At 50.7% G+C, this 17,062-nt stretch overlaps 1 protein-coding gene across 1 annotated transcript in view; it reads left to right on the top strand.

The window, feature by feature from the left end:
- Positions 1–254: 254 nt before the first annotated feature.
- Positions 255–17,062, top strand: part of ergic3 (ERGIC and golgi 3) — a 58,920-nt gene continuing 42,112 nt past the window's right edge. Inside the window, exons 1-4 of the mRNA XM_068048721.1 lie at positions 255–321; positions 1,909–1,996; positions 4,621–4,740; positions 8,842–8,932. Coding sequence (XP_067904822.1) covers positions 274–321; positions 1,909–1,996; positions 4,621–4,740; positions 8,842–8,932 — 347 coding nt within the window. The 5' untranslated portion in view covers positions 255–273. The remainder of the gene's footprint in view (positions 322–1,908; positions 1,997–4,620; positions 4,741–8,841; positions 8,933–17,062) is intronic.

The following is a 17,062-nucleotide window of genomic DNA, read 5'->3' as shown; positions in this document are numbered from 1 at the left end:
GGGGAGTGGTGAGGGAGAGAGTGGGAGGGAGGGGAGTGGTGAGGGAGAGAGAGAGGGAGGGAGAATGGTGAGAGAGGGAGAGAGAGAGGGAGGGAGGGGGAGTGGTGAGAGTGGGAGGGGGAGTGGTGAGAGAGAGAGAGAGTGGGAGGGAGGGGGGGGTGTGATGAGAGTGGGAGGGAGGTGATTCATCTTGGATTCTGGCTGTGGGTGATTGGCACAGCCAGTCATGTTGTTTCCCTTTGCTTCCCAGTGACAGTGGTCAGCAGTCTGATTATGCTGCTCCTGTTTTTCTCCGAGCTTCAGTATTACCTCACAAAGGAGGTGAGTGTCACCTGATACATTTCCCCAGGCTCCTCTGTCAGTTTCTTGATATGACGTTTATTAGCAATTATTTACTGTAAGATTATGGATTGAGTATTTTCTGATTATTTTAGGTGGGCATGAGGCCATTGTGCTGAGTATGTTTCTATGATCCACAGACAATAGGAGCAGGAGTAGGCCATTCAGCCCTTCGGCCTGCTCCGCCATTCAAAAAAGATCATGGCTGATGGTCTAATTCAGTATCCTGTTCCCACTTTCTCCACATATCCCTTGATCCCTTTGGCATTAAGAAATATATGTATCATCTTGAATATATTTCATGACTTGGCCTCCACTGCCTTCTGTGGTAGAACATCCTGTCTGCATTGAGCCTGTCTAGTCCTGTTAGAATTTTATAGGTTTCTATGAGATCCCCTCTTATTCTTTTAAATTCTAGTGAATGTAGGTCTAGTCGACCCAATCTCTCCTCATACATCAATCAGATTAAGTACATGGTGCATCTGCTCCCAGGAGTGGGAGATGCTGTGTTACTGGCAGCTCTGGCACTGTGTTGGAGAGTTATTGAAACATTTCCAATATTGAACTGAGAGATGTGGGACCAGTGCGTGTGGCAGAGCATTAGAGTCCTAGAATTATACAGCACAGGATCAGGCCCTTCGGCCTATCGTGTCCGTGCTGGGCATCAAGCACCTATCTATTCTAATTCCATTTTCCAGCACTTGGCCCGTAGCTTTGTCTCTCTTCATAGCTGAAACATTCCAGCCCAGGCGATATCCTGGTGAATCTCCTCTGCCCCCTCTCCAGTGCAGTCACATCCTTCCCATAGTGTACACCGTACGCCAGCTGTGGCCTAACTAGTATTTTATACAGCTCCATCATAACCTCCCTGCTCTTATATTCTATGCCGCGGCTGATAAAGGCTAATATCCACTTTTAAGCCCGCTAAAACTGCTAATACCTCCTCCCTTTCAAAGCTAATATGTTCAAGTATATCTCAATCCCCTTCCCTGATCTCTACACCTACATCGTCCTTCTTTGATTATAGCGGTGGTTTTTGGAGCTGACCACAGTGTGCCACTTGTTCCCTTGCCCAGACCTGCAACTTTTTCTTTTACAGCTCAAACTACAAAGAAAATGGGAATCAGAATTCCTGATTCCTAAGTACCTGTGATATCTTGACGATTGAAGCTTGCTGCTGGACAAACAGACAGTCTGGAGTGATAATTGCTCAGAGGAGGCACAGTCGCATGTGTCCACTGTCCAGTGACCCTGTCAGGCCAATGACCGATCACTAGGCAGCTCTCCCAGACAGAGAAGCTCCCCAGTCCGGGGTCCACTTTGCTTGCTTTAAGGGAGAGGCTTTGAAGCTTTCTGGTTGTGTAGCTGCTCACCCTGACACTCCCACCATTCCATGCAGCATCTTATCTGGTGTTTCACGTATGCAGGCACTGCCTTTGAATGTACGGAATCCAGCTGCAGGTAATCTCGTGAAAGGGCGATGTAAAGTTTCTATTCTCCAATTATAACCCCTTTCCCCTCCCCCTTCTTATGTGGAGATGTTGCTGATGTTTTCCTTTGTTTTTCCAGGTGCATCCAGAACTCTATGTAGATACTTCACGAGGTGAAAAGCTAAAAATCAATATTGATACCATTTTTCCACACATGCCATGTGCCTGTGAGTATACACCTTCCACATCCCTCCTTTCCTCTCTGCAGCTCCTGTCCTTCTTCCCCTTTCCTCCTCCCGTTCCCCATTTTCTTCTGCCACCCTCCCCATTCCGCTGCCCGCGCATTCCCCCCCCACCCCTCCCCGCGCATTCCCCCCCCACCCCTCCCCGCGCATTCCCCCCCCACCCCTCCCCGCGCATTCCCCCCCACCCCTCCCCGCGCATTCTCCCCCCCCCACCGCTCCCTGCGCATTCCCCCCGCCCCTCCCCGCGCATTCCCCCCCACCCCACCCCGCGCATTCCCCCCCACCCCACCCCGCGCATTCCCCCCCACCCCACCCCGCGCATTCCCCCCCACCCCTCCCCGCGCATTCCCCCCCACCCCTCCCCGCGCATTCCCCCCCCACCCCTCCCCGCGCATTCCCCCCCCACCCCTCCCCGCGCATTCCCCCCCCCACCCCTCCCAGCGCATTCCCCCCCCACCCCTCCCAGCGCATTCCCCCCCCCACCCCTCCCCGCGCATTCCCCCCCGCCCCTCCCCGCGCATTCCCCCCCGCCCCTCCCCGCGCATTCCCCCCCGCCCCTCCCCGCGCATTCCCTCCCCGCCCCTCCCCGCGCATTCCCTCCCCGCGCATTCCCTCCCCGCGCATTCCCTCCCCGCGCATTCCCTCCCCGCCCCTCCCCGCGCATTCCCCCCCCGCCCCTCCCCGCGCATTCCCCCCCCGCCCCTCCCCGCGCATTCCCCCCCCGCCCCTCCCCGCGCATTCCCCCCCCGCCCCTCCCCGCGCATTCCCCCCCCGCCCCTCCCCGCGCATTCCCCCCCCGCCCCTCCCCGCGCATTCCCCCCCCGCCCCTCCCCGCGCATTCCCCCCCCGCCCCTCCCCGCGCATTCCCCCCCCCGCCCCTCCCCGCGCATTCCCCCCCCCGCCCCTCCCCGCGCATTCCCCCCCCCGCCCCTCCCCGCGCATTCCCCCCCGCCCCTCCCCGCGCATTCCCCCCCCGCCCCTCCCCGCGCATTCCCCCTCCCCGCGCATTCCCCCCCCGCCCCTCCCCGCGCATTCCCCCCCCCGCCCCTCCCCGCGCATTCCCCCCCCGCCCCTCCCCGCGCATTCCCCCCCCCGCCCCTCCCCGCGCATTCCCCCCCCCGCCCCTCCCCGCGCATTCCCCCCCCGCCCCTCCCCGCGCATTCCCCCCCCCGCCCCTCCCCGCGCATTCCCCCCCCCGCCCCTCCCCGCGCATTCCCCCCCCCGCCCCTCCCCGCGCATTCCCCCCCCCGCCCCTCCCCGCGCATTCCCCCCCCCGCCCCTCCCCGCGCATTCCCCCCCGCCCCTCCCCGCGCATTCCCCCCCGCCCCTCCCCGCGCATTCCCCCCCCGCCCCTCCCCGCGCATTCCCCCCCCGCCCCTCCCCGCGCATTCCCCCCCCGCCCCTCCCCGCGCATTCCCCCCCCCGCCCCTCCCCGCGCATTCCCCCCCCCGCCCCTCCCCGCGCATTCCCCCCCCGCCCCTCCCCGCGCATTCCCCCCCCCCGCCCCTCCCCGCGCATTCCCCCCCGCCCCTCCCCGCGCATTCCCCCCCGCCCCTCCCCGCGCATTCCCCCCCCGCCCCTCCCCGCGCATTCCCCCCCCGCCCCTCCCCGCGCATTCCCCCCCCGCCCCTCCCCGCGCATTCCCCCCCCGCCCCTCCCCGCGCATTCCCCCCCCGCGCATTCCCCCCCCGCCCCTCCCCGCGCATTCCCCCCCCCGCCCCTCCCCGCGCATTCCCCCCCCGCCCCTCCCCGCGCATTCCCCCCCCGCCCCTCCCCGCGCATTCCCCCCCGCCCCTCCCCGCGCATTCTCCCCCCCGCCCCTCCCCGCGCATTCTCCCCCCCCGCCCCTCCCCGCGCATTCTCCCCCCCCGCCCCTCCCCGCGCATTCTCCCCCCCGCCCCTCCCCGCGCATTCTCCCCCCCGCCCCTCCCCGCGCATTCTCCCCCCCGCCCCTCCCCGCGCATTCTTCCCCCCCGCCCCTCCCCGCGCATTCTCCCCCCCGCCCCTCCCCGCGCATTCTCCCCCCCGCCCCTCCCCGCGCATTCTCCCCCCCGCCCCTCCCCGCGCATTCTCCCCCCTGACCATTAGTCCCCCATCGCTCACTCTTGGTGCCATGCCTTCAGCAGCCTCGGCTCCACACTCTGGAAGTGACTCCCGAAATCCATCTCCACTGCCAAGCTTTTATCACTATTTCCCCTCCCCCCTTCTACCTCATTCTCTGGTTTTCTGTACATTTTTGTTTCTCATGCCTTTGTAAAATGCCATGGGACATCTTTCTGAAGACTCTATTCAGCAAATTGTTGCTTTCTGCATTTGTTATATGGTTAATGGTGCAACAGGCCGTACTGAGCCCAGGACACCTCCAGAAGAAAATCTGCCTGTTGTCGCTGGGTGCAGTGACGTGAGAGGGGTAAGGCAACACTGGACGAGCTCTGGGCGCAAGGTGATTTCTTCCCTTGTCCAAACTGAGAATCCAAGCTCAGGTCACACAAAAAGGATACTTGTGCCTGAGTATAATAAGGAAACTGCTGTTGCACATTGTCCCCATGTGGTATATTTCATTGGCAGCATTAGTGTTAATGAGGATGCTCCGTGTCCACTGACAGATCTAAGTATCGATGCAATGGATGTGGCCGGGGAGCAGCAGCTCGATGTGGAACACAACTTGTTCAAAAAGAGACTGGACCTGGTGGGAAATGTAGTCACTCTGGAGGTTGAAAAACATGGTAAGAACTGATGGGGGAAGGGGATGACCATCTCCTGTACCCATAGATACACACCTTTTAAACTGGGCTATACAACATAACTGTTCAGGTGGAATAATGGATAGGGGTCTCGGAGCAAGAAGACTGAACACTTCTCTCTATTACAGGCACTATGTAAATGTACATTGTTGTTGATATGATTGGGCGGGGAGTCCCAAGATGATCTAGGCTATCAAAGCAAAACTGCAGCTGTTTTTATGCTTTGTCAAAGTCCCAGGATGATTCCTCGGGAGCCAGTGTCCCATGGCACTTTATACTGAAGTACTGTCTGCAGCACCCAATGCCTCATGGTAACCCCCCAAGTGATTTATCTACACTTGTGAACTCGGCATTTTCGTTGTCGGCTGTTCTTTGAGGATTAGGTGTCATAGTCGAGCCCAGCGCCGCCCTCTGTCCATGCTCATACACACTTGTCCTCTAGTTGGAGGCATTGGCTATCCTGGTGCTGGGGACAATTTAAAATCAATCTGCTGTTGCCCTGACTGTGGTCAGCTAACTCGATTTGGAGCACAAATTGAATCTGGAATGTTCTGGTCTGTCTACCTCAGGATCTCCTTAGCTTTACTCTCCGAGCCATTGGGATAACGGAACGCTGTGCATTTTCTGTTTTATTCTGTTGAGTTCTGTTTTTAATCCACACGATTCTGACTTATTCTTAAAAGACGGCTGGTTAATCTGGGGTGGTAATTTAGCATTGATTGGGGTGGGTGCGTCTGTATCCGTGTGCTGCCTCCCCATCTTCCATGTGTTGTTTCTCTGGCTGAGTCCATGTTCCATGTTTCTCTCCATTAGTATATTAAAGTCAGAGATCGATATTTGGGTACAAAGGAGATATAGGGATAGGAGGACAGTACAGGATGGTGTAAGATTAGCCATAATCTTATTGAATGGCAGAGTAATGTAGAGGGGCTGAATGGCCTATTCCTGCTCCTGTTTCTTATTCTCTTTATATCTGTGCTCTGTGGGTTGTTTCTCTCCCTGGGTCCATGATCTGTGTGTTCCTCCCTCTCTGGACCTGTGTTCTGTGTGTTCTTTCTCTGTCTCTCACTCTCTGGGTCTGTGTTCTGTGTGTTGTTCTCTCTCTCTCTCTCACTCTCTCTGGGTTTGTGTTCTGTGTGTTTCTCTCTCTCTCTGGGTCTGTGTTTTGTGTGTTTCTCTCCCTTTCTGAGTCTGTGTTTTGTTTCTCCCTCTCTGGGTCTGTGTGTTTCTCTCTCTCTGGGTCTGTGTTCTGTGTGTTCTTTCTCTGTCTCTCACTCTCTGGGTCTGTGTTCTGTGTGTTGTTCTCTCTCTCACTCTCACTCTCTCTGGGTTTGTGTTCTGTGTGTTTCTCTCTCTCTCTGGGTCTGTGTTTTGTGTGTTTCTCTCCCTTTCTGAGTCTGTGTTTTGTTTCTCCCTCTCTGGGTCTGTGTGTTTCTCTCTCTCTGGGTCTGTGTTCTGTGTGTTGTTTCTCCCTCTCTGGGTCTGTGTTCTGTGTGTTGTTTCTCACTCTCTGGGTCTGTGTTCTGTGTGTTGTTTCTCCCTCTCTCTCTCTGGGTCTGTGTTCTGTGTGTTGTTTCTCCCTCTCTGGGTCTGTGTTCTGTGTGTTGTTTCTCCCTCTCTCACTCTCTGGGTCTGTGTTCTGTGTGTTGTTTCTCCCTCTCCGGGTCTGTGTTCTGTGTGTTGTTTCTCACTCTCTGGGTCTGTGTTCTGTGTGTTGTTCCTCTCTCACTCTCTGGGCCTGTGTTCTGTGTGTTGTTTCTCCCCCTCTGGGTCTGTGTTCTGTGTGTTGTTTCTCCCTCTCTGGGTCTGTGTTCTGTGTGTTGTTTCTCCCTCTCTCACTCTCTGGGCCTGTGTTCTGTGTGTTGTTTCTCCCTCTCTCACTCTCTGGGCCTGTGTTCTGTGTGTTGTTTCTCCCTTTCTGGGTCTGTGTTCTGTGTGTTGTTTCTCCCTCTCTGGGTCTGTGTTCTGTGTGTTGTTTCTCCCTCTCTGGGTCTGTGTTCTGTGTGTTGTTTCTCCCTCTCTCTCTGGGTCTGTGTTCTGTGTGTTGTTTCTCCCTCTCTCACTCTCTGGGCCTGTGTTCTGTGTGTTGTTTCTCCCTCTCTGGGTCTGTGTTCTGTGTGTTGTTTCTCCCTCTCTCACTCTCTGGGTCTGTGTTCTGTGTGTTGTTTCTCCCTCTCTCACTCTCTGGGTCTGTGTTCTGTGTGTTGTTTCTCCCTCTCTCACTCTCTGGGCCTGTGTTCTGTGTGTTGTTTCTCCCTCTCTGGGTCTGTGTTCTGTGTGTTGTTTCTCCCTCTCTCACTCTCTGGGTCTGTGTTCTGTGTGTTGTTTCTCCCTCTCCGGGCCTGTGTTCTGTGTGTTGTTTCTCACTCTCTGGGTCTGTGTTCTGTGTGTTGTTTCTCCCTCTCTGGGTCTGTGTTCTGTGTGTTGTTTCTCCCTCTCTGGGTCTGTGTTGTGTGTGTTGTTTCTCCCTCTCTGGGTCTGTGTTCTGTGTGTTGTTTCTCCCTCTCTGGGTCTGTGTTCTGTGTGTTGATTCTCCCTCTCTGGGTCTGTGTTCAGTGTGTTGATTCTCCCTCTCTGGGTCTGTGTTCTGTGTGTTGTTTCTCCCTCTCTGGGTCTGTGTTCTGTGTGTTGTTTCTCCCTCTCTGGGTCTGTGTTCTGTGTGTTGTTTCTCCCTCTCTGGGTCTGTGTTCTGTGTGTTGTTTCTCCCTCTCTGGGTCTGTGTTCTGTGTGTTGTTTCTCCCTCTCTGGGTCTGTGTTCTGTGTGTTGTTTCTCCCTCTCTGGGTCTGTGTTCTGTATGTTGTTTCTCCCTCTCTGGGTCTGTGTTCTGTGTGTTGTTTCTCCCTCTCTGGGTCTGTGTTCTGTGTGTTGTTTCTCCCTCTCTGGGTCTGTGTTCTGTGTGTTGTTTCTCCCTCTCTCACTCTCTGGGTCTGTGTTCTGTGTGTTGTTTCTCCCTCTCTCACTCTCTGGGTCTGTGTTCTGTGTGTTGTTTCTCCCTCTCTCACTCTCTGGGTCTGTGTTCTGTGTGTTGTTTCTCCCTCTCTCACTCTCTGGGCCTGTGTTCTGTGTGTTGTTTCTCCCTCTCTCTCTGGGTCTGTGTTCTGTGTGTTGTTTCTCCCTCTCTCACTCTCTGGGCCTGTGTTCTGTGTGTTGTTTCTCCCTCTCTGGGTCTGTGTTCTGTGTGTTGTTTCTCCCTCTCTGGGTCTGTGTTCTGTGTGTTGTTTCTCCCTCTCTCTCTGGGTCTGTGTTCTGTGTGTTGTTTCTCCCTCTCTCACTCTCTGGGCCTGTGTTCTGTCTGTTGTTTCTCCCTCTCTGGGTCTGTGTTCTGTGTGTTGCTTCTCCCTCTCTGGGTCTGTGTTCTGTGTGTTGATTCTCCCTCTCTGGGTCTGTGTTCTGTGTGTTGATTCTCCCTCTCTGGGTCTGTGTTCTGTGTGTTGATTCTCCCTCTCTGGGTCTGTGTTCTGTGTGTTGATTCTCCCTCTCTGGGTCTGTGTTCTGTGTGTTGTTTCTCCCTCTCTGGGTCTGTGTTCTGTGTGTTGTTTCTCCCTCTCTGGGTCTGTGTTCTGTGTGTTGTTTCTCCCTCTCTGGGTCTGTGTTCTGTGTGTTGTTTCTCCCTCTCTGGGTCTGTGTTCTGTGTGTTGTTTCTCCCTCTCTGGGTCTGTGTTCTGTGTGTTGTTTCTCCTTCTCTCCCTCTCTGGGTCTGTGTTCTGTGTGTTGTTTCTCCCTCTCTCACTCTCTGGGTCTGTGTTCTGTGTGTTTCTCCCTATCTGGGTCTGTGTTCTGTGTGTTGTTTCTCCCTCTCTCAGTCTCTGGGTTTGTGTTCTTTGTGTTGTTTCTCCCTCTCTCAGTCTCTGGGTCTGTGTTCTGTGTGTTGTTTCTCCCTCTCTCAGTCTCTGGGTTTGTGTTCTGTGTGTTGTTTCTCCCTCTCTCACTCTCTGGGTCTGTGTTCTGTGTGTTGTTTCTCCCTCTCTCAGTCTCTGGGTCTGTGTTCTGTGTGTGCTTTCTCCCTCTCTCCCTCTCTGGGTCTGTGTTCTGTGTGTTGTTTCTCTGGTCCATGCTCCATGTATTGTTTCTCTCTCTTTCAGAGTTGGGAAAGCAGGAGGAGATGCTCAATTCCACAAAGCTGGACCCAGACCGGTGCGAGAGTTGTTATGGGGCAGAGTCCGAGGACATGAAGTGAGTGTCACTGATCAGTTCTTGGGATTTGAGGGATAACGTGGCAGAAGAAAGCCTCCTCAAGCTGGGGTCCAGGAGGATCTGATGTCCAGTCCCTGAAGCCCAAGTACACTACAGTACACCCAGGCTGGGTAATAACAGACCAACTGTCCCATTCCTGATTATCATCCTGCAAAGCCTGTTGTCAGACAAGGACAGGGCTTGTCTCTGATTTCTACAGTCGAATATTCTGCAGACATTGCCTGTCAAGTTAGAATCTTACAACACAACATGAGGCCCATTGTGCCTGTGCCGGCTCTTTGAAAAAACTATCCAATTAGACCCATGTCCCTGCTCTTTCCCCAAGCACTGCAAATTTTCCTTTTTGAAAGTTATTATTGAATCTGCTTCCACTGCCCTTTCAGGCAGTACATTCCAGATCACAACAACTCGCTGTGTAAAAAAAAAAAATTCTCATCTTCGCTCTGGTTCTTTTGCTGATTATATTAAATCCGTGTCCTCTGGTTATAGACCCTGCAGCCAATTAAAACATTTTTTTATTCATTCATGGGATGTGGGTGTCGCTGGCCAGGCCAGCATTTATTGCCCATCCCTAATTGCCCTTGCGGAGGTGATGGTGAACTGCCTTCTTGAACCGCTGCAGTCCTTGGGGTGTAAGTACACCAACAGTGCTGTTAGGAAGGGAGTTCCAGGATTTTGACCCAGTGACAGTGAAGGAACGGCGACATAGTTTCAAGTCAGGATGGTGTGTGGCTTGGAGGGGAACTGGCAGGTGGTGATGTTCCCATGCATCTGCTGCCCTTGTCCTTCTAGTTGGTAGAGGTCGCGGGTTTGGAAGGTGCTGTCTAAGGAGCCTTGGTGTGTTGCTGTAGTGCATCTTGTAGATGGTACACACTGCTGCCACTGTGCGTCGGTGGTGGAGGGAGTGAATGTTTGTAGATGGGGTGTCAATCCAACGGGCTGCTTTGTCCTGCGTGGTGTCGAGCTTCTTGAGTGTTGTTGGAGCTGCACCCGTCCAGGCAAGTGGAGAGTATTCCATCACACTCCTGACTTGTGCTCTGTAGATGGTGGACAGGCTTTCGGGAGTTAGGAGGTGAGTTACTCGCCACAGGATTCCAAGCCTTTGACCTGCTCTTGTAGCCACTGTATTTATATGGCGACTTCAGTTCAGTTTCTGGTCAATGGTAACTCCAAGGATGTTGATAATGGGGGACTCGGCGATCGCAATGCCACTGAATGCCAAGGGGAGATAGTTAGATTCAGTCTTGTTGGAGATGGTCATTGCCTGGCACTTGTGTAGCACGAATGTTACTTGCCACTTATCAGCCCAAGCCTGGATATTGTCCAGGTCTTGCTGTATTTCTACACGGACTGCTTCAATATCTGAGGAGTTGTGAATGGTGCTGAACATTGTGCAATCATCAGTGAACATCCCCACTTCTGACCTTATGATGCAGGAATGTCATTGATGAAGCAGCTGAAGATGGTTGAGCCTCGGACACTTCCCTGAGGAACTCTTGCTGTGATGTCCTGGAGCTCAGATGATTGACCTCCAACAACCACAACCATCTTCCTTTGCACTAGGTATGATTCCAACCAGTGGAGTGTTTTCCTCCTGATTCCCATTGACTTCAGTTTTGCTGGGGCTCCTTGATGCCATACTCAGTCAAATGCTACCTTGATGTCAAGGGCAGTCACTCTCACCTCAGCTCTTGAGTTCAGCTGTTTTGTCCATGTTTGAACCAAGTCTGTAATGAGGTCTGGAGCTGAGTGGCCCTGGCAGAACCCAAACTGAGTGTCACTGAGCAGGTTATTGCTCAGCAAGTGCTGCTTGATAGCACTGTCAATGACACCTTCCATCACTTTACTGATGGTTGCGAGTAGACTGATGGGGCAGTAATTGTCCTGCTTTTTATGCACAGGACATACCTGGGCAATTTTCCACATTGCAGGGTAGATGCCAGTGTTGTAGCTGTACTGGAACAGCTTGGCTAGGGACACGGCAAGTTCTGGAGCACAGGTCTTCAGTACTATTGGCGGATTATTGTCAAGGCCCATAGCCTTTGCAGTATCCAGTGCCTTTAGTCATTTCTTGATATCACGCGGAGTGAATTGAATTGGCTGAAGTCTGGCTGGGGACTTCAGGAGGAGGGCGAGATGGATCATCAACTCGGCGCTTCTGGCTGAAGATTGTTGCAAATGCTTCAGCCTTATCCTTCGCACTGATGTGCTGGGCTCCCCCATCATTGAGGATGGGGATATTTGTGGCGCCACCTCCTCCAGTTAGTTGTTTAATTGTCCACCACCATTCACAGCTGGATGTGGCAGGACTGCAGAGCTTAGATCTAATCCGTTGGTTACGGGATCGCTTAGCTCTGTCTATCGCATGTTGCTTACGCAGTTTGGCATGCAGATAGTCCTGTGTTGTAGCTTCACCAGGTTGACACCTCATTTTGAGGTATGCCTGGTGCTATTCCTGGCATGCCCTCCTGCACTCTTCATTGAACCAGCATTGGTCTCCTGGCTTGAGAGTAGGGAATATGCTGGACCATGAGGTTACAGATTGTGGTTGAGTACAATTCTGCTGCTGCTTATGGCCCACAGCGCCTCATGGATGCCTAGTTTTGCATTGCTAGATCTGTTCGAATCTATCCCATTTAGCACTGTGGTAGTGCCACAATGTGAAGGCGGGACTTCGTCTCCGCAAGGACTGTGCAGTGGTCACTCCTACCAATACTGTCGTGGACAGATGAATCTGTGGTAGGCAGATTGGTCAGGAGGAGATCAAGTTTTTTCCTCTTGGTTCCCTCACCACCTGCCGCAGATCCAGTCTAGCAGCTATGTCCATTAGGGCTCAGTCAGTCGTGGTGCTACCAAACCACTCTTGATGAAGGGCATTGAAGTCCCCCACCCAGAGTACATTCTGCGCCCTTGCCACCCTCTGCTTCCTCCAAGTGATGATTAACATGGAAGAGTACTGATTCATCAGCTAAGGGAGGGTGGTAGGTGGTAATCAGGAGGTTTCCTTGCTCTTGTTTGACCTGATGCCATGAGACTTCATGGGGTCCGGAGTCGATATTGAGGACTCCAGGGCAACTCGCTCCTGACTGTATACCACTGTGCTGCCTTCCCTGCTGGGTCTGTCCTGCCGGTGGGACAGGATGTACCCGGGGATGGTGATGGCAGTGTCTGCGACATTGTATGGTCTGATTCCGTGAGTATGATTATGTCAGGCTGTTGCTTGACTAGTCCGTGGGACAGCTCTCCCAATTTTAGCACAAGCCCCCAGATGTTAGTAAGGAGGACTTTGCAGGGTCAACAGGGCTGGGTTTGCCGTTGTCGTTTCCGGTGCCTAGGTTGATGCCTTTTTGTGGTGTGTATTAACGATTTGGATGTAAATGTAGGGGGCATGATCAAGAAGTTTGCAGACGACACAAAGATTGGCCGTGTGGTCGATAGCGAGGAGGATAGCTGTAGGCTGCAGGAAGATATTGTTGTTCTGGTTGGATGGGCAGAAAAGTGGCAAATGGAATTCAACCCAGAGAAGTGTGAGGTGATGCATTTGGGGAGGTCAAACAAGGGAAAGGAATACACGATTAATGGGAAAATACTGAGAAGTGTAGAGGAAGTGAGGGGCCTTGGAGTGAATGTCCACAGATCCCTGAAGGTAGCAGGTGGTTAAGGTGGTTAAGAAGCATATGGAATCCTTTCCTTTATTAGCTGAGGTATAGAATGCAAGAGCAGGGAGGTTATGTTGAAACTGTGTAACTCATTGGTTAGGCCACAACTTGAGTACTGTGTGCAGTTCTGGTCACCTCATTACAGAAAGGATGCAATAGGAGCAGGAGTAGGCCATTCAGCCCCTCAATCCTGTCCCGCCATTCAATAAGATCATGGCTGATCTGTTCCAGGCCTCAACTCCTCTTTCGGGCCTGCTCTGCCTAACCCTCGACTCCCCGAGATTTCAAAAATCTATCTACCTCCTCAAATACATTTAGTGATCGAGCCTCCACAACTCTCTGAGGCAGGGAATTCCAGAGATTCACCACCCTCTGAGAGAAGAAATTCCTTCACATCTCAGTTTTAAATGTGTGTCCCCTTATTCTGTAACTATGTCCCCCTAGTTCGAGATTCCCCCACTAGTGGAAACATCTTCTCAACATGTCAAGCCCCCTTAAAATCTTATGTTTCGATAAGATCACCTCTCATTCTTCTAAACTCCAATCAATAAAGACCTAACCTGTTTAGCAGTTTTTGATAAGACAACCCCTTCATCCCAGGAATCAGCCTAGTGAACCTTTTCTGAACTGCCTCCACTGCTAGTATATCCTTCTTTAAATACGGGGAGCAAAACTGTACGCAGTACTCCAGGTGTGGCCTTACCAGCACCCTGTACAGTTGTAACAAGACTTCCCTATTTTTAAACTCTAACCCCCCTAGCAATAAAGGCCAAAATTCCATTTGCCTTCCTAATTACTTGCTGCACCTGCATGCTGACTTTTTGTGTTTCAAGCACAAGAACGCCCAGATCCCTCTGTACTGCAGTATTTTGTAGTCTTTCTCCATCTAAATAATCTGCCTTTTTATTCTTCCTACCAAAATGGATTACCTCTTAGAGGTAACCTTAGAGAAGGTACAGAGGAGATTCACGAGGATGTTGCCAGGACTGGAAAAATGCAGCTATGAGGAAAGATTGGATAGGCTGGGGTTGTTCTCCTTGGAACAGAGAAGGCTGAGGGGAGATTTGAATGAAATGTATAAAAGTTTGAGGGGCCTGGATAGAGTGGAGGTGAAGAGTCTATTCACCTTAGCAGAGAGGTCAGTGACGAAGGGGCATAGATTTAAAGTGATTGGTAGAAAAATTAGAGGGGAGATGAGGAAAAACTTTCACCCAGAGGGTGGTGATGGTCTGGAACTCACTGCCTCAACTCATTCAAAAGGAGTCTGGATATGTACCTCAAGTGCCGTAAGCTGCAGGGCTACGGACCAAATGCTGGAAGGTGGGATTAGAATAGATGGATTGTTTTTCGGCCAGCACAGACACAATGGGCTAAGTGGCCTCTTTCTGTGCCTTAAACGTTCTATGATTCTATGCCTGGTGGTATGTCCGGTTTCATTCTGTTTTATTGACTTTGTAGCGGTTAGATAAAACTGAGTAGCTTGCTAGGCCATTTCAGAGGGCATTTAAGAGTCGCCCACATTACTGTGGGTCTGGAGTCACATAGGCCAGATCAGGTAAGGACAGCAGATTTCCTTCCCTAAAGGACATTTGTGAACCAGATGGGTTTTTACAACAATTGACAATGGTTTATGGCCATTAGACTAGCTTTTAATTCCAGATTTGTTAATTGAATTCAAATTCCACCTTCTGCTGTGGTGGGATTTGAACCCATGTCCCCATAGAAATACCCTGGGTCTCTGGGTTACTAGTTCAGCAACAATACCACTATGCCACCGCCTCCCCTGTGGAAACAGTTTCTTCCTATCTACTCTATCAAAGCCCCTCAGAATTTTAAACACCTCTATTAAATCTCCATTAATCTTCTCTGCTTTAAGGAGAACAACCCCAGCCCCACTTTTCGCTCTCCCTTTCTCCATACAACTGAACTCTTTCATCCCTGGTACCATTTTGATAAATCTTATGTCCTGTCTACCCAAGAACAGGTTATTAATATATATCAAAAAGAGCGGTAGTCCCAACATTGACCCTGGGGGAAACCACTATACTTCCCTCCAGTCTAAAAACAGTTATTCACCGCTACTCTCCCCTTTCTGTCCTTAATTTTGTATCCACTCAGCCACTGTCTCTTCAATCCCATCAGCTTCAGTTTTGCCAACAAGTCTGTTATTTGGTACTTGATCAAAAATCTTCTGAAAGTCCATACACAGAACATCAACTGTACTCCCTTCATCAACCCTCGACATTACTTCACCAAAGAACTTGATCGTTAGTCAAACACGATTTGACTTAAATAAAAGCCAGCAGAGATTTGTTAGTTAACCCATATTTTTCCAAATGTCAGTCTTGTCTCGGATAGTGCATTCCAGACGTTAACAACCTGGGTGATAAAAAGTCTCTTCCTTTTCCCTTCACATTCTTTTGCCAATTATTTTAACCTTATGATCTATGATTGCTGAACCACTTGCCAGAGGAAATAGTTTCTCCCTACTTGCTCCATCAAACCAGTTGTAATTTTTTAATCCCTTCCTCTTAACCACCTCTGCTCTAAGAAAATTCTCAATTTCTCCAATCCCTCTGTAGAACTGAAGTCCCTCATCCCTGGAATCATCTTGGTAAGCCTGCTCTGAACCCTCTCCAAGGCCTTGATGTTCTTCCGAAAGTGTGGTACAGAATTGGACACAATATTCTAGCTGAGGCCTAACCAGTGATTTGTAAAGGTTTAGCAAGATTTTGTTGATTTTGTATTTAATGCTGCTATTTACAAAGCCAAGTATCCCGTACACTTTCTTAATTGCTTCATCAACTTGCCCTGCCACCTACAAAGATTTGTGAATATGCACTCCCAGGTTCCTCTATTCTTATACGCCGCCTCATAAAGTACCATTTAGATTATTCTGCCTCTCCTTGTTGTTTCTCCCACAGTGCATCACGTCACACTTATCAACATTAATTTGCATCTGCCACATCTCTGCCCATTTCATCAGCCTATCTAGGTCCCCCTGAAGTCTGCTTCTATCCTCCTCACTATTTACTATGTTGTAAAGTTTTGTATTGTCCACAAACTTTGAAATTGTACTCCCTATACCCAAGTTCAGGTCACTTATATATAACAGAAAAATGGTGGTCGTAATACTGACCCCTGGATCCCACTACATAATTTTCTCCAGTCAGAAAAATATTTGTTCACCACTACTCTCTGTCTCCTATCCCTTAGCCAATTTTGTTCCAAGTTACCATTGTCCGTTTAGTCCCATGTGTTTCTATCTACCTGTTACGACCTCAGTGAGACCATTGACAGTAAAATATGAGATATGAATCACACCCCCCCCCCCCCAGACCAATTTAAAGAATTACACAAGATTTCACGTTTTAAGACTTTTATTATAACTCAACTAAAAGAAATCCCCATTAACTAAATAGTACTTTGTAAGCAGCTGATACCCCAAATTACAAAGAAATGTATTTTCTTTACTTATTAAAAACACTTGAAAAGCTCACATCACACTTGTACTTTGCACAGTCCTCTTTGATGGAAAAATCTTTGTGGTTAAAAGTCCCAAATTCCTCCCAGTTGCAATGGGTTGGATCTCCTAGACCTTTCTCAAAGTCGATGTCCTCTTCGTTCATTTCTCCGAGCACTTTCATCCTGGATGTCCACGAATAAGGCAATTCCTGGTGGTCCTGTTGGTCTTCTACTTCTCCGAAAACTTCAACTTTCAAAACAGGTTCAAGCCTTCACAGCTTTTCGCTGCATCAGTATTTTCCTGAGAGCAGGTGTTCCTCTCTCTCGCACTCTCTCCCTCCCTTGAGGCTTCCTTACAGCCTGTCTGCCTTTAGAAAATCTGTTAAATTTATCTGGAATCAAAAGTAAATAGCTCACTGTCCTTATCCAATTTGCAAAGTCCAGAAGTCTGGTTTCAGCAGTGCCACCTGGGCCTTCCATTGTTCCAGGTGTTAGCAGCTGCCATGCACATTTGTGTTGTCAGAATTGTTGACTCCTTGTTTGCGATCTAAAAGTCTGGGAGGGTGAAACCCATTGTTCTTCAGGTGTTATACCCCTGCAGTCTGTTTTTCAAAAGATGTCTTTGATCTGTGTTTTTTGTTGTCCTGGTAACTAAGATTTCTGTCTTTTCTTTAAGCAGAATTGGTGAGGTCGCCTGACTTCTCCTACTCCACCTTCGACTTTTAAAAATCACTGTTTTAAAAATCAATCATGTTACAAAGTCCGGTGTTCATAACATTCTGAATAAGTCAAGTTATGTATTACTTTATCAAATTCCTTTTGAAAGTATAATATATATATATATATATATATATATATATATAAACAAACATGTACCTCCCTAACTTCACCAATCCCCTCTGTTACTTCTTCAGGGAAGACAGATGCAAAGTGATCCTCCGAGTGAGGTTCCGGAGTGAGCTCCAAGGGGATTGGAGGGATAAAT

Source organism: Heterodontus francisci, chromosome 16 (assembly GCF_036365525.1).
Source record: "Heterodontus francisci isolate sHetFra1 chromosome 16, sHetFra1.hap1, whole genome shotgun sequence".
Lineage (NCBI taxonomy): Eukaryota > Metazoa > Chordata > Chondrichthyes > Heterodontiformes > Heterodontidae > Heterodontus > Heterodontus francisci.
Note: the sequence above shows the minus strand (reverse complement) of the source record. Positions and strands in the feature narration are given on the sequence as shown.